The 15,138-nt window shown below is 42.4% G+C and overlaps 1 protein-coding gene across 3 annotated transcripts in view; it reads left to right on the top strand.

The window, feature by feature from the left end:
- Window positions 1-1,619: 1,619 nt before the first annotated feature.
- The window catches only part of ITIH5 (inter-alpha-trypsin inhibitor heavy chain 5), a 54,764-nt gene continuing 41,245 nt past the window's right edge, over window positions 1,620-15,138 (top strand). For 2 of the 3 annotated variants that reach the window (XM_042466514.1, XM_042466512.1), the window contains exon 1: window positions 3,861-4,281. In XM_042466514.1, coding sequence (XP_042322448.1) covers window positions 4,159-4,281 — 123 coding nt within the window. In that variant the 5' untranslated portion in view covers window positions 3,861-4,158. Of the gene's footprint in view, window positions 1,742-3,860; window positions 4,282-15,138 lie in introns of those variants that run through there. The other variant, XM_042466513.1, reaches the window with a different exon arrangement.

The raw sequence follows: 15,138 nt of genomic DNA, 5'->3' as shown, positions 1-15,138 counted from the left end.
GTGATGTAATTACCATATATACTCAACTACAAGTGAACCCATGTATCAGTTGAGGGCAGGTTTTGGGGCCAAAATTATGGATTTTGATATGGCTTGTGGATAAGTTGAGGGGAAAACTTGGGGGCACATAACAAAGGATGTAAAGGATGATGCAAAGGAAAACAATGCCTAAGAACTTACAAAATTCCAGCAGGCATAACTGTTTATGCTCACCCTCAAAGCTGGATTGATGAAGCTGTAGCATTTCAGTGTTTCCAGGACAGATTACACTCTTATCTTTGACCAGGGGATGGTTCCTTTTTTTTTTATAAGAGTTAAAGAATAGTACTTACATTGACAGTGGAAGTCGGCACATGTTATTTGGCCCAATTTTTTTATTCAAATTTCTAGACTTATACATGAGTATATACAATAGATTCTTTGACTGTTTTACTGTTGTTGTGTGTCTACAAGTCACTTCCAAGTTATGGTGACTCTAAAGTCAACCCATTATGGGGTTTTCTTGGCAAGATTTATTCAAAGAGGGGTTGCCTTTGCCTTCCTTTGAGACCAAGAGTGTGTGTCTTGCCCAATGTCATCTAATAGGTTTCCATGGCAGAGTAGAGATTTTATATTTTTTTAAAAAATAGCTCCCAGTATAGGGACTCAAGGAGGATTTTAACCTTTGGTCTCCAAAGTTGTAGTCCAAAGCTCAAATCACAACATGAATGATAGCTCCCAACCTTTTTACTACTAATTTTGAATTTGTGTACCACTCCTTAACTCATGTTTAAGCTGCCTTGGGTCCTGTTTGGTCGAAAGGAGGGCTATAAAATTTATTAATATAAATGCTTATAAATATTTATTCAAATAAATGAATAACTTGGGTGTGTAGAGTTAGTCTAATCAAGTGGCAATGCCACTTGCAATAAAGGGTGTATCTATGGTGTAGAAATGATGCAGTTTGACACCATTTTAAGTTCTGTAGCTCTATCCAATGGAATCCTGGCATTGGTAGTTCTACAATGTCTTTAGCCTTCTCTGCCAAAGAATGCTGGAGCTGCACCAAACTACATATCCCACGATTCTGTAGCATGAAGCCAAAGCAATTAAACTGGTGTCAAATGCCATGATTTCTACAGTGTAGATGCAGCCTTCATCCAGGCCAGAGGAAGACTGGGATCAAACAAGGGGATTCCCAATCTGTTTCCTACCATTGCTCCCCACTGTTGGTATGAAGCTGGTTCTGAATCTATAACAGCAGCTGGTTCTACAACCATCCGGAAAAATCAGTGTTTTTGTATCTGACCTGTGAGCCAGCTGGCAACCCTCCTGTTGGTCGCATGTGCTTTAGGAGTAACTGACTGCCAACTGCTAACATAGAAAGACAGATGTTGGTGGAACATCCCAAATCCACGTCTGGGCATGAAAACATAGAGTGCTTGGGAATGTTCCTTTCTTTCTTTCTTTTTTTTAGGATCCCAACTCCCCAAATCCCCCAGCCATCACAGAGGGAGGAAGAAGATGGAAGTGAAGAAGGAGGAAGAAGATTTAAGGAGTTATAGTCTTAAAACAAAAGGAATGTCTCCAAAATGTGGAAAAGAGGTTTTATTAAAACAGCTGTGTGCCTCCACAAGACATGCCTCTTTTGGCTGGCCTTGCAAATGTGCCATGCTATGGAACATGTCCTCACTCAGAGAAAACACACCGGTTGATTTTGGCTTTGCTCTGCTCCAAAAGAGCCAAAGACCAGGAGGAAACGGTTAGCCACATTTTCCCATCATGTAATGGGCAGTGCCCTGGGAAACCACATTTTAAGAGTATTCCTTATGTACATAGGAGAGGGTGGTAGGAGTAGGGGAGAGAGGCAGGCAGGCAGACCCTCATTTCCACTTCTGTAGGTGGGGACTCTACTGGGTTTTAGCCTGATCTTGAAAGCAGCTATCCAAGGTGCTGGAGTTACTTTGGAGATTCCGGTCATCACCGTTGATGGATCTTTGAAAGTTCTAGGCAGGAACAATTTTTAGTGTCTCCATGTTTGTATTGCTAGAATTATTGGAACTGCAGGAAATTTTCATTTCGGGGCACAGAATTTTTGTTAGGGGTCAATGCTATCATTTTGCCCCCTTCCTAGCAGCTACACCTCTGACATGACTAATATGAACACCACTGCTGCTGCTCCTTGCTGCTTCTTCTTCTTCTTCTTCTTCTTCTTCTTCTTCTTCTTCTTCTTCTTCTTCTTCTTCTTCTTCTTCTTCTTCTTCATCTTTTTTGTTATCTTCTTCTTCCTCCTCCTTTTCTTTTTCATCTTCATCTTCATCTTCTTCCTCCCTCCTCTTCTTCTTTCTCTTCCTCTTCTTCCTCCCACTACCTCCTCCTCCTCCTCTTCTTCATCTTCTTCCTCCCTCTTCCTCCTCTTCTTCTTGCTCCTCATCTTCTTTCTCCCTCTTGTTCCTCTTCTTCTTCCTCTTCCTGTAAGGAGCCCTGGTGGTGCAGTGGTTAAATGGTGGTACCGCAGGCACAACATTGTAAGTTCAATCCTGGAGGGTTCCAAGGTCCACTCAGGTTGATAAAATGAGTACTCCTCTTGTGGGGGCAATTGGCTTACAGATTGTAAGCCACTTAGGGAATTCACTGATAAATGGTATAGAAATGTATGTGCTATTGCAATTCCTCCTCTTATTCTTCATCTACTTCTACCTCCTTCCCCTCCCCCTCCCCCTTTGCCCATACAGTGCTCCCTCGGGTTACGAAAGTAATTCGTTCCGCGGCCGCTTTCGTAACCCGAAAAGCCTTCGTAAGCCGAAATGCCATAGGCGCTAATGGGGAAAAGCCGCGATTTCGTGCGAAAAAGCCGAAAAAAGCACCAAAAGTTTTTTCGTAACCCGAAAAAACATTCGTAACCCGGAACAATTATTTCCTATGGGATTTTTTCGTATCCCGGAAATTTCGTAACCTGGGTATTTCGTATCCCGAGGTACCACTGTATTCTATATTATCTGCTTAGTAACTAAGTAATGCCTTCCAGCCCAACTCTCCCCCCCCCCCGCCACATAGCTTATCAAGCAGCAGCTGCACTCAGATATGGAGATCCGTTCCACTGGTGGCTGAGATACAAGAGGATGACATTTCTACCTGCTCTCCCACCAGTGAATGAGGCTGTAACAAAGAATTGTGACAGAGGTCCTGCTTCTGATTGTCACAGCATTGCTTGCTGGCGAGAGATGGGTGGAAATGTCACCCCCCTAAACCTTGATTGGCAGCAGAATGGATCTCCATCTCTTGGTGCAGCTGCTGCCTGGTAAAGTAGGCTTGGGAGGGCATCTGAGATCATGACAATAGTGTCACTATGATGACTATGTTGTGTTAGTGAATACAGAGCAATTATGGATCTGTAATTAGACATTACATATTTTAAACAACAATACAATATTCCAGCCATCACCATTACCATCATCATTTATACCCCACCTTTTACTCAGCAATGAGAGTCAAGGTGGCTTTCAAATTACTCGAACCAATACATGTTAAACACATACAAAAATATCAATTTTATGTGTATATGTGTCTGTATAAGATTAGCATGTTGAAGGAGAGGTGTGCCACAGGCTCTGTTTTGCTGATTTTATGTGGCTTCATATAAATATGACCATTTATCCGTGGTCCTTGATCTCAGATATATGGTGACCAGTTGTAGTTTAAGTCAGAGTTGAGGCAAAATAATAATATCACCAGCCCTCTTCACATGCTCAGAGGCACCTTTGCTTTCCTCAAACCAGGGAGGGCTTTCGGCTGGATTTTGTAAGGGCTGTCTGGGGGATTGATCTGAATCTGGAAGACATACACAGCCCGAGTTTTGTCTGAGGTGCTGCACAACTCCTGAGTGTGAGACTTATCAGGAAATCCAGCAGAAGCTGTGTTTCCCCTCCCTTTTTTCTGGTAAATTAAATCTCAAGCAAGGAAACCCCAACCTTGGCTATGAACTCTGGTGAAAGGGCTGCTCCAGGCAAGGAGGAGGAGGGAAGGGTGAGGCCAGCAGCCAAGCAATCCCATGTCAAATGATTTTTTCCAGCAAGCTGCAGGCAGTGGCTCCAATAATCAGGAACATTTTCCCCCTTCCAACTTTTCTACTGGTTCCCTCTGAATGTGGAAGTTGCTCTGGGCATCTTTTTCCCCACTATGATCCGGCTAGTCTGGTTCTTATGCTGTGGACTCTCTGTCATTTCTGGACAGCAAGATCCTGAATTTCTAGCCAAGGAACTGGAGGAGGCTGAGATTACGGATTACACCCTCATTGACAATGTGAGTTTTTAAAAATATATATATAGCTTTGCATCATTACTTCCTTCTTCCTCCTCTTACGCTTCTTCTTATCAGAACTTGGGAAAGTTCCTTCTGGGGACTATAATGCCCAGAATCCCCAGATAGCAGTGTGGCCATTCTGGTTAGGGATTCTGAGAATTGCAGTCCCCAGGGGGAATTTTTGCAATCTCTGAAATGTGTTGCTATGGAATGACTCCAGATTTGTGGCTCAGATGATGATGATGATGATGATGATGATTTATTTCTTCCCTGCCTCTCGCCATGGATCAAGGCAGGGAACAACGACAAATCAACAATTAACAACATCAGGTAAAACATAATTAAAATGTGCAACAGTTTAAAAGGATGAATAAGATTTACATATTTTAAAACAGTGCAAAGACAGGATAATAACATAATTGAGAAGGGAGGGAGGTATGGGAGTATGAGCCCATTATTTTAACTGGAGTCCATTATACAATAATTTAGCATTTTCTGCCCTGGTAGTTAAAGACTCTCAGCTTTCTAAGCAACAGATTATCGAATACTTGAACATTTCTTCATTTCTTTTGGAGTTGCAACACACACAGAGATGCACACCTTTTTGTGCAATTTCACAGTAACATCTTTGGAATTTTGTCTGGCGCTTTCCTGACTTCTCATCTTTGCCCCTTTGTACATCCCCTGTGCTTTATACAAAATCTTGTACAAGGCCAGAAGTGTGCCTTTCTTAACCTCAAGAGCACCTAAATAAATAAACCCATGGAATTATTCAATAGGACGTTCTGGGTGGATTGATACTCTGCACAGAAACACGCACAACAAAAACCCAACAGCCAATTATTTACCCTAACAAAACAAACAAACCAAAAAGAACTTCATGATGGAATAATTTGGAGCAGGGTTTGGAATTAACTCTTTGGAGAACTACTGTCTATCCTCTGCAGGTTTTTTTTTTAAGGGTTACAATTCATGAGGTGCATCTACATGGTAGAAATAATGCAGTCTGACATGAATCCTGGGATTTATAGATTTCTGAGGTACCAGCAACTATTTGGCAGAGAAGACTAAAGAGCTTGTAAAACTACAGATCTCAGGAATCCATAGGATGGAGCTACAGCACTTAAAGTGGTGTCAAACAGCATTATTTCTCCAATGTAGATGCACCCATAGAGAGGTGCAAGGGACTACAAAAGCCATATAGTCCCACCTCCTGTTATTGGGAAACACACAACAAAAACAATCCTGAGAGATGTCTGCTTGAAGACCTCCATAGGAGAGTTTACCACCTTTTGAGGTAGTCTATCACACTGCTCTTACTCTTAGAAAGGTCTTCTTAAACATTTAAGTGGAATCTCTCACTCTCTTTTTTCTTTTTGCTAATTGAATCCATTGCCTCAGATCCTAAGATGTGAGAGTGAGGTGTGGGGTCTTAAACCCTCCCTTAAGACTAAGCTGGAGGGAAAGGATGAACAACCTCTGAAATGGGTATGTAGAGAAATCTTGCAGCACCTTTGAGACTAACTGAAAGAAAGAAATTGGAAGCATAAGCTTTCGTAGACTTAATTCTACTTTCTCAGGTATGATTCCATAGACTAACACGGCTATATCTTTGAATTCAGCCATTGAAATGGTCAGGCAAAATTCCACCCCCAAGACTCCCATATAGTTGAGTCCCTTCAGCAATGACCAGTCAGAAGTATGTTCAAAAAGTGATCATTATTTTGATGCTGCCTTCACAGTACTGTACTCAGATTGTGACCAGCTTCAGTGGGTCCTGTACTGGGGGAAAGGCAGGGAAATAAATAAATAGGATGAAGATGAAAATGATGGCTATAATGCAACACAGTCTGTGTTTTCATTGTTTTGTGAGAAACATATCTGCAAATAGTCAAAAGTAATAACAACCTGCCTGCAAGCATTGAGCCTCCCTACACCTCGAAAACAGCAGTTCAGAGTCCCTTGGTTCACATTGTAGCCTGAGGAGGAGCTGAAGTCAAGCTTATTCCATCATCTACATGACATCCAGATGTTTAAAGATGGCTATTGTTGCCCCTTTCATTGTGCATTTACACGGTAGAAATAATGCAGCTTATCACCACATTAACTGCCATGGCTCCATCCTATAGAATTCTGGAATTTGTAGTCTGTTGTGGCACCAGGGTTCTCTGACAGAGAAGGTGAAGTAGCTTACAAAACTAGAAATTCTTAAATTCCATAGCATTGAGCAGTTAAACTGATTTCAAGTGGCATTAATTCTGCAGTGTAGATGTGGCCTTGAACTGCTATAGTGCATTCTATGGAGTCTCAAGTATGTAATTTGCTGATACAGTAGAGAGCTCTGCAGTGTTACAGCTATGCAGGAAGGGCACAATGAGGACATTACCAACCCATAAGAATTGTGTCCCACAATGAAATGTTCCTTCAGTTGCTGAATGTATAGCATTGCAAAGAGCAAGACACTAACAATAATTGAGTCCCACCTCTGCCATGGAAAATTGGGCGAGTCACATTCTCTTAGATTCAGAGGATGGCAGTGGCAAAGCCCCTCTGAAGAAACTTGCCAAGAAAACCCCATGATAGCTTCACCTTAGGGTTGCCATATGTAGGAAACAACGTGAAGGTACACAACAATAACAACAACAAAACCAACAAATTAATTGACCAAGTCTGGAATCCTGAGATTTGGTGGTTTAGGGGATTGACTATACCAAGCAGAATACTCTGGGTTACTCCTGGACTATTCTTGTCCTGGAGCTGCCCCAGATTCCTCCCATTACTCTGTAGGGAAACAGAGGTTGTCTACATATGTGTCCCACTGTACTGCCCAGGTCACAAGTTACTCTTTCTGAGGTCCGAATCGGGGTGCCCAGCACTGACCATATGGCTCCTTGTGAGCTCAGAGGGAGAAATTCTCACCACCAGCAGCAGTTCTGGGCAGCACAGAAGGATGCATGTATAAACAGCCAAATGGCATCACTGTTCTGGAGCAAAAGGTGATTTTTTAAAAACCAATCCAAGCAAGCATAGAGTAGATTCAGTGTGGAACTAGCCCTCCCTTGTGAAAAGTATAGTCTTCCCATACTCAAATCAGCGATTTGGCTTTATGTCATTTAGACAGGTTGTGGTGAGGGGAAGAAGAAACCGGTGTAATTGGCATATACACATCCTTGGAAGGGTTATCAAAATTCTCTGTGTTTCCTAATGCCAAACAAAACAACACACTCCAGGGTTCCATACGATGCAGCCACAGTTTTTAAAATGGTATCAAAGTGCTATAACCTTGCAGTGTGGAAAGGCCCAATGTAAGGGTTCTTTCAAGCAAGAAGTAAACTGGAGTTGATTTCCACTTTATTGCCTTGTTGAAAAAGACATTTCTTGGGTCTAAAGCTGCCAAGTAGGAGCCCAAACCATGGTGAAATTGCCCCCATGACCCTCAGTGGTGCTTTTTAATAATTATTTGAAAAGCTTTAAAAATTTGAAGTGTAGCAGGGGTGGGTGGATGCCCCCCAAGATCTCATGAGAGGCCAGTGTGGCCATCTAATTGGATGCCCACCTGTGTAATCTGATCATCTTTATCACAATACCCCCCCCCCTCCACACACACACACCTATCTTTAACTGGTGGGGCCATATCTGTAGTTCAGAGAAGCATTTGCAAATCCACGTTTCCTCCAGAGTCTAGCGCCAAATTTTAGATAAACTAGATTGATGGGCCAGATTGCACTTGGGTTGGAGACATTGTTACAGAACGTGTTGGCTGTGCAAACATTAAAGTGATTCACTTTCCCCCCTGAGGCTGTGATAAACAGATGCCCACACTTGTTGCTAAGGGACTTCGCAGCTGGACTGGTTAACATCATATTTTCAACAACAACAAAAAGATGGAATTGCTGCTCTGGCCAGCTCTATTGCTTACACAGTCTTACAGTGGAATTTTGCTTTGGAAAGACATCAGTGCAATCTGTGAAAAATGGCCCAGGCAGGTCAGTTCAGATACAACCCTGACATGTTTGCTGTCTTTAACATGTTTGTTAGCAGACATTTTTGTAAAAAGTTTCACCACCTTGATTTCTCTCAGTCAAGGGAAACTGACTGTTCAACAGAGCTGTTAAAAGACTGACTTTACCATACAGCTACAATAAGATGAATTTCAAGGGTCTCTGCCCTCAGTTATTGTCTATTTTTGTAACTTGATGCTTTATATTTATAGATTAAAATATTGGTTATTATTATTGCTTGGCAAACATCCATTTTTAGACACTGTATTTAGATATTGCCTTCTGGCCTAATGTAGTGGTTTGAGTGTTGGACTACAAAATTGGAATCCAGGATTCAAATCCCCGTTGAGCTCTCAGCTTCAGGGGATGGCAACGGGAAACCTCTTCTGAACAAATCTTGCCAAGAAAACCCCATGATATGGCCTTAGGGTCGCCATAGTTTTGAAATGACTTGAAGGCACACAACATCAAACAACATTTAGATACTATCAATTCTGTTTTGATTTTTAGATTATGTTAAGATACAAAGGAAGAAACATGCCTCATTAAGTCATTAATGAAGAAGAAGACATAACGCAAGCTAGGAGATGCTGCAGCAGTTTGCTTTTGCCTAATAATACTGGGAAGGGCAAGACTCCATCCCTTCCTTTCCTCTTCCTCCTTTCCTCCTACTAAGTTAATTGAGTATCAGCTACTTTTGCACTTTGAACTCAATTTGCAGAAATGGAAGTAAACTGAGGCTGAAGGGGAAAAGGAGGAGGAGGAAAAAGATACTGGGACATTTAAAAAGCAGCTGAGAATGTGCAAAGATATTGGATTAATTGGGACTGTGCTACCAAATTGGAACAGTTGAATGGTATGAAGAAAGTGATTGATAGTGATTGTGGCATTAAAATTCCAGAGCATGGAATGAAAATTCAGCCCAAAATAATTGGGTTGGAAAGAGATTGGACACTGGGCTAGAAAACCTCTCAGGCTCTCTTCCAAACCAGTGATTCCTGAATTGTTTAAGATTACTGTGAATCAATGTTCTATTTGCATGAGTTGTCTGAGATGCACTTAGCTGTAGTCTTCAAGGAACTCACTCACATTTTTTTTATCAAGCTCTTCCTCACAAAGAGCTTCCAGCATCTAATAGCTTACTTCATAGATTTGGCAAAAGCATTTCCCTGTTGTAAAGATCAACTGGTGATTTTTTGGTAGCTTGTTAAAACAATGACCAAGGAAATAGGCAGAAACTGTTCTGGAAGGGGGATGCCATTTCATATCCTCTGATATTTCACAGATAACAACTAGAACATTTGTGGGCAAGCAACACTATAAGTGTGGTCAAGATGGCAAAAGTTATTAATGAGGAAGAACAAATGAACCAAGTGTGGGTGCAGCAGTTTGCTTTTGGCTAAGGACTTTATTGGACACATTTTTTCCAGATTATGGGCATGGGAAGGGGCTGCTCGGGATTGTGCAAGTCTGAGAAAAAATGCATTTTACCGCACCCCAAAGTGTCCTCAAAATGGCCCCATTCCGTCGCCGGCACCATGCTGTTCCCAATCAGTGCTGAGGTGCATCCTTTGTCTCGGTCAGAAGACTTCCTCAGTGCCTCTTAGGCTGAGAGAATGTGGTTTGCCCAAGATCACATGATGGATTTCCATGACTGAGTGGGAATTCAGACCTCTTGGGACTTGTCTTCACTTCTCCTGAATTCCCCCCTTATCTGCTCTCTTTTGCTGTGAGTTTTTGCCTTTTGCAATGAATGGGCAGCTGCCTTCACAAGTCGTCCCCATTCACTACCTGGTACCACTGCTCAGAACAAAGCACCTAGCTATGCTATCGATGTTGGGCACTTTGTTTTGACCTCAGAGCAACTTGTTGTGCCCACAGCAGTGGTGCCAGGTGGTTCACAAGGCACCATGAGGGAAAAGGTAGCTGCTGTCACTGCAAAGACAGCTGGAAACCCCCAGAAAATTGTGAGTTATTTAAATGTGTGTATCAGGTGCAGGCATCATGAATATAGTCCTTACCTGATTCAGGGTTTTAGCCCTGCAATACATAAACAGGATGCAGTGAGACCAGGGGGAATTTGGGATAATTTGTCCATGTAGACAAGCCACTAGTCTGATATTTGCAACACTGCATGGCATTGTGTGCAAATTCCTATATACCAAGATGTAGTGGTTAAAGAAGGACTTGAGAAATAGTGAGTTTCTATAGCTAAGCCATTTGAACCCTAGCTTCCTGGAGTCCAACCTAGTCCAACACTCAAACCACTACACCACACTGTCTCTAGACCTTAAATCATCATGAGTCAGAGCATGTAAAATTATTTTTCTGGACTGCAGCTTCAAATAATCTGTTTCTGGTGAAGTAAGACTAACTTAGATATATTTGCTTATAATTAGGCTTCCACATGATCCAGAACAGTGTCTTTTAATTCAAATCAAAGCAGAGAACTTATCACCCCTCAGAGGTTCTCATATTGCATCTCCTTTCATTCCTCACTACTGGTTGTGTTGGCTAAGGCTGATGGATGTTGCAGTTGAAAAATCTCTGGGGATGGCTAGGTTGTTCACTTCCAATTTAAATTCTGTGTTGCTGCCTCTTTATTGTTGTTGTGTGCCTCCAAGTCATTTTTTACTGATGGTGACCATAAGGTGAGCCTATCATTGGGTTTTCTTGGTAGGTTTCTTTTGAGGGGGTTTGGCATTGCCATCCTCTGAGACTGAGAAAGTGTGACTTGCCCAAGTTCACATAGTGAGTTTTTATGTTGAAGCAACAGTTCAAACCTTGGTCTCCAGAGTCATAGTCCAACGCTCAAACTACTACACCACACTATTTCTTACCATTGCTGCCTGTACTCTATTTTTGTCAGCAAGACAAGCAGTGGGAAGGGGTGCAAGAGGCCGCATATGTTTTGACATTCGGGAATGCTTAACTTTGCTCCAGTGTCTTGGCATTCATGGTTTCATATAAACACTCATAAAATCGCCTCTCTGGCAGACAAATCAGTTATTTCAGCTTGTATAAAATTAACAGCAAATACGATAGGGAGTGAAAGATACCCTGACATTTTCTTGCTACATTAAATTCCAGAAGTTCTTGTTGTGGAAGGGAAGGGGCTTATTTCTCAGTTTTATTAGGATGTTAATGTGAAAACCTCTGTATTCAGAAAACCTTTATATTTGGAGTTAAAATTGAGCCTTCTTGGGAATAGCAGAGATGGAACCACTTCTGCAGATAGTGAATGAGTCCAGTATTTACTTCATAGAGGAAGATTCTCTGATCCAAATATGATCTTCTCTGACTTGGATCCTAAATCCATATTTATAGACTGGTCACTGTTCCCTGGAGGAAGATGCAGAGAAATTAACATTGCATGTCATCAGAGCCATTTTCTCATGTTTGCTTCATATGTTCCAAGGCTGAATGTACAGGGCTGTTTATAAATAGAAGGACACTAACTACTTCTTATCACGCTCCAAACTTAGAGAAAACTGTAAAAAATTATGTCGAGACGGTCTGCCACAAACTTCACAAAATGAATCTTAATTATGATTATATTTCTTGGAAGAACAAAAGAGAGTTAGGTGTGTCAGATCTTCCAGCTATCTCAGTTTCATAGAGACAGGCCCCATTAATCCTCTGCTGTCCCACTTTCTCAGCAGCTTTTAAAATGTCCCAGCTTCCCTCTCCTTTATTTTACATCTGTTAAATGGACGGTATGCTCCAGATGTTTTGGGGCTGCAATTCCCAACAGCCCTAACCAACATAGGTAAGGGTGAAGGATGCTGGGAGTTGCAGTTCAGCAATATCTGAAAGGCTACACAATTCCTGTTGCTGCTTCAGCTGCTCCAAAATAACTGCAGCAAGCCAAATGATGGGGATTTGTGAAATGTAAAATGTTTCACCAGCTCTTAAATGCCTTTAGTGGCTGCCAGTCCTTTCAGAAGTGTGATCCAAACTGCTGTCTTTAACAGGAACTTGGAAAAGGGACTTTGGGGGTTACAGCTCCCAGTCCATCAAAGAAAGGACTGCCCTATGTAAAGTATACCACTTGTCCACATACTGGCAAGCACGCCAGCCAGAGCCTGGAATATCATTCTTTAAAACAAATCTGTTGCTTAAAGTAAAGGCAGAAGTTTCCCCTTTGACAAGGCTGTCAAGTTGTGTCCAACTGTAGGGGTGGTGCTCATCTCCGTTACAAAGCCAAAGAGCCAGCATTGTCAAAGACTACTCTTGAATTGCCTCAGTGGGGAGACCAAACAATGCATGGCTCAAAGTCCAATTCTGGTGCAAGCAGACCAGATAATGGACAGCCTGTATAGCACCAGAACCAGGTTTTACCCCTCTTACTCCAGATTTTGAAAAGTCCTTGTTTGCTCCAGGTCTTTCAAGAAGATCCAGAGCCCACCATCCTGACACTGGGTATCTGTTTGAAATGTGTCCTGATGAGTGCTACAGTTTGTCCATCACTGCTGCCAGTCTCGTACTTTGAGGTCAAAACAAGGTGCCATATGACCATCACTAGGCTCCTTGTTCTGACCTCAGAGTGAAGTGACCTGTGGTAATGGCAGACAGGCTGGTCATGCATCAGGGGCATGCATGTGCAGTTAGCCATCCAGTGTCAAAACAGTGGGTTTTGCAGTGGGGGGAGGTTTGGGGCAGCTCTGTACCCAGAATACCTTGGGTTGCCCATGCTGGTACAGACAGACCCTAAGCAATATTAAAGTGTGGTCAAAATGGAAAAAGTTATTAATGAGAAAGAATACCCAAGCTAGGATAGGCTGCAGGAGTTTGCTTTTGCCAGAGCCTATTGGGAAGGGCAGAATTCTGCCCCCTCATCTCCTCTCCCTCTTGCTTGAGCGCAAACTATTTTTGCACTTTGAATTCAGTTTGCAGGCACTGAATGCAAGCTGAAGACAAAGAAGGAAAGTGGGAGGAGGAATGAAAAACTAAATCATTTAAAAGCAACTGAAAAATAGTGGGACAACTGAGGATTAATGACTGTTGCTGCCAAATCAGGACAGTTGGAAGCTATGGTATTTGTAAATTGTAAAGGATTATTGTCAAGCTCTGGATCAAACAATGGTGCTGAGGAGAAACAATAGCAGTCCCTGTGAACAATGGGGGAAATCAGGTATGGCTCCTGGTTGAAACTGAGACAGGTGGAAGGAGTGCTGTATAAGTCCCATCCAAGAGCTAGAGCATGTTCATCTTCTTCAGAGCATAATGAATATTTCTACAATAGTCTAATATAGAAGTTACAGGTGCATGAGTCACAGTAGCAAAGGCTGTTATAGGATTTACAGATGGAGAGTCTTTTCCCAGGTGGCTCCCTCCCTGCACACTCTGCTTCCCAAGGACACTTTGGCTCTGAGTCAAGGGACTTGCATTCTTTCACTTGACCGCTGTTCGGCTGGTGTTCAAACCAGCACACAACCCAGGGATACCTTGGCAATACAATGGAAATTCCACTCTGCTGCTTTGATCTGTGAATGTTTGTCTTCAAGTGCACGTGCACCTGTTTTTGTTGTTGTGTGCCTTCACGTCGAATCCAGCTCATGGTGACATTATTATAGGGTTGTCTTGGCAAGATTTATTCCTTCCTTATTTATGCCTTCCTCTAACTCTGAGAACCTTACCACAGGAGGCTATAAAAGCAGAATTTTAACAGGATAAAAGTGTCTTTGGCTGGTACTTATCACACAGCATCGTGTCTTCCTACTGCTACCCTGCATTCCATTCATTACTGTTGTGCACCTTTTCATTGACAGGCAATACCCATCAATAGGCTCTCAATCTTGCCGCTATTCCATGATTGCCTTTGTGTGATAGGTCCCTCCTGCTGCAGTTCCATTTCTCAGGCAGTCAAGTGGTGCAAGTGGATGGGATTCTGCTCCTCCCCCTTGCAGTGATCACAGCTGCCAGTACCTTCCTGACACTGGCTGCTGTGTACACATTCACACAGCAGCCGGCTTCGGGAAGCAGTTGGCAGCCAGGGTCACTTATTTCCTCAGCTTGCTTCTTCCCAAAATGCATGGCTGCTGTGTGATGGTTGCACAGCAGCCTTACACTTTGGGAGTGGAGAGGAGCAGCACATTCAGATATGCAGCATTTGGCAGTGTGGAAAACACCATACAACCAAGCCAAAGCACTATCTTGGGGAAAAGTGTGATAAGAAATTATCTTATTTCTTATGATGTGACTTCAAGCCACTTGTCGACTTATGCCAAAATGAGTATGCTTCCATTCTTAAACTAGAGTGATTGTGACAAGGCAGCTGGCTGGTGTGATAAAATCCTGAGAGTGTGTGACTTGCCTATGGTCAGCCAGTGGATTTCTGCAGCTGAATGGGAACTCAAACCTTTGTCTCTCAGAATCCTAGTTAATACTGAAACCCGTACACCATTTATTTATTTTTAAAACATTTACAGCTCACATTTTTAGTTCCATTTAGGGAACTGTTCAAGGCAGCAAATGACATTCCTATGCAAACAATAATGGATCATCAAAATTAAACAATGTAAAACAGAAATATTTTTTAAAGTAACATGGACTCAATATTATAGAGAGGGCAACTGCCTGATAGACCAAAAGCTCTGCATAACAAGATTTTTAAAAATCAGATGCCAAAAGGCCATCAACATGGGCTCCAGAACAGGGGTGGTGGGGTATGCAGGGATGTTTACATGCAGAAGCATAGTGACAACTACTCATCGTGTTCCAACCTTAGAGAAAACTGTTAAAAATTGTGTCCAAATGGTCTATCAGAAAGGGTCCCAGCACTGGGGGGCCCAGCACACATAGGTGCTGATGTCATTGTTTTGTATCTGGCTATGAGTCTTGAAAGCTAAGCAGG

Source organism: Sceloporus undulatus, chromosome 5 (assembly GCF_019175285.1).
Source record: "Sceloporus undulatus isolate JIND9_A2432 ecotype Alabama chromosome 5, SceUnd_v1.1, whole genome shotgun sequence".
Classification (NCBI taxonomy): domain Eukaryota; kingdom Metazoa; phylum Chordata; class Lepidosauria; order Squamata; family Phrynosomatidae; genus Sceloporus; species Sceloporus undulatus.
The sequence above is the reverse complement of the archived record's forward strand: the minus strand, read 5'-3'. Positions and strand labels throughout refer to the sequence as shown.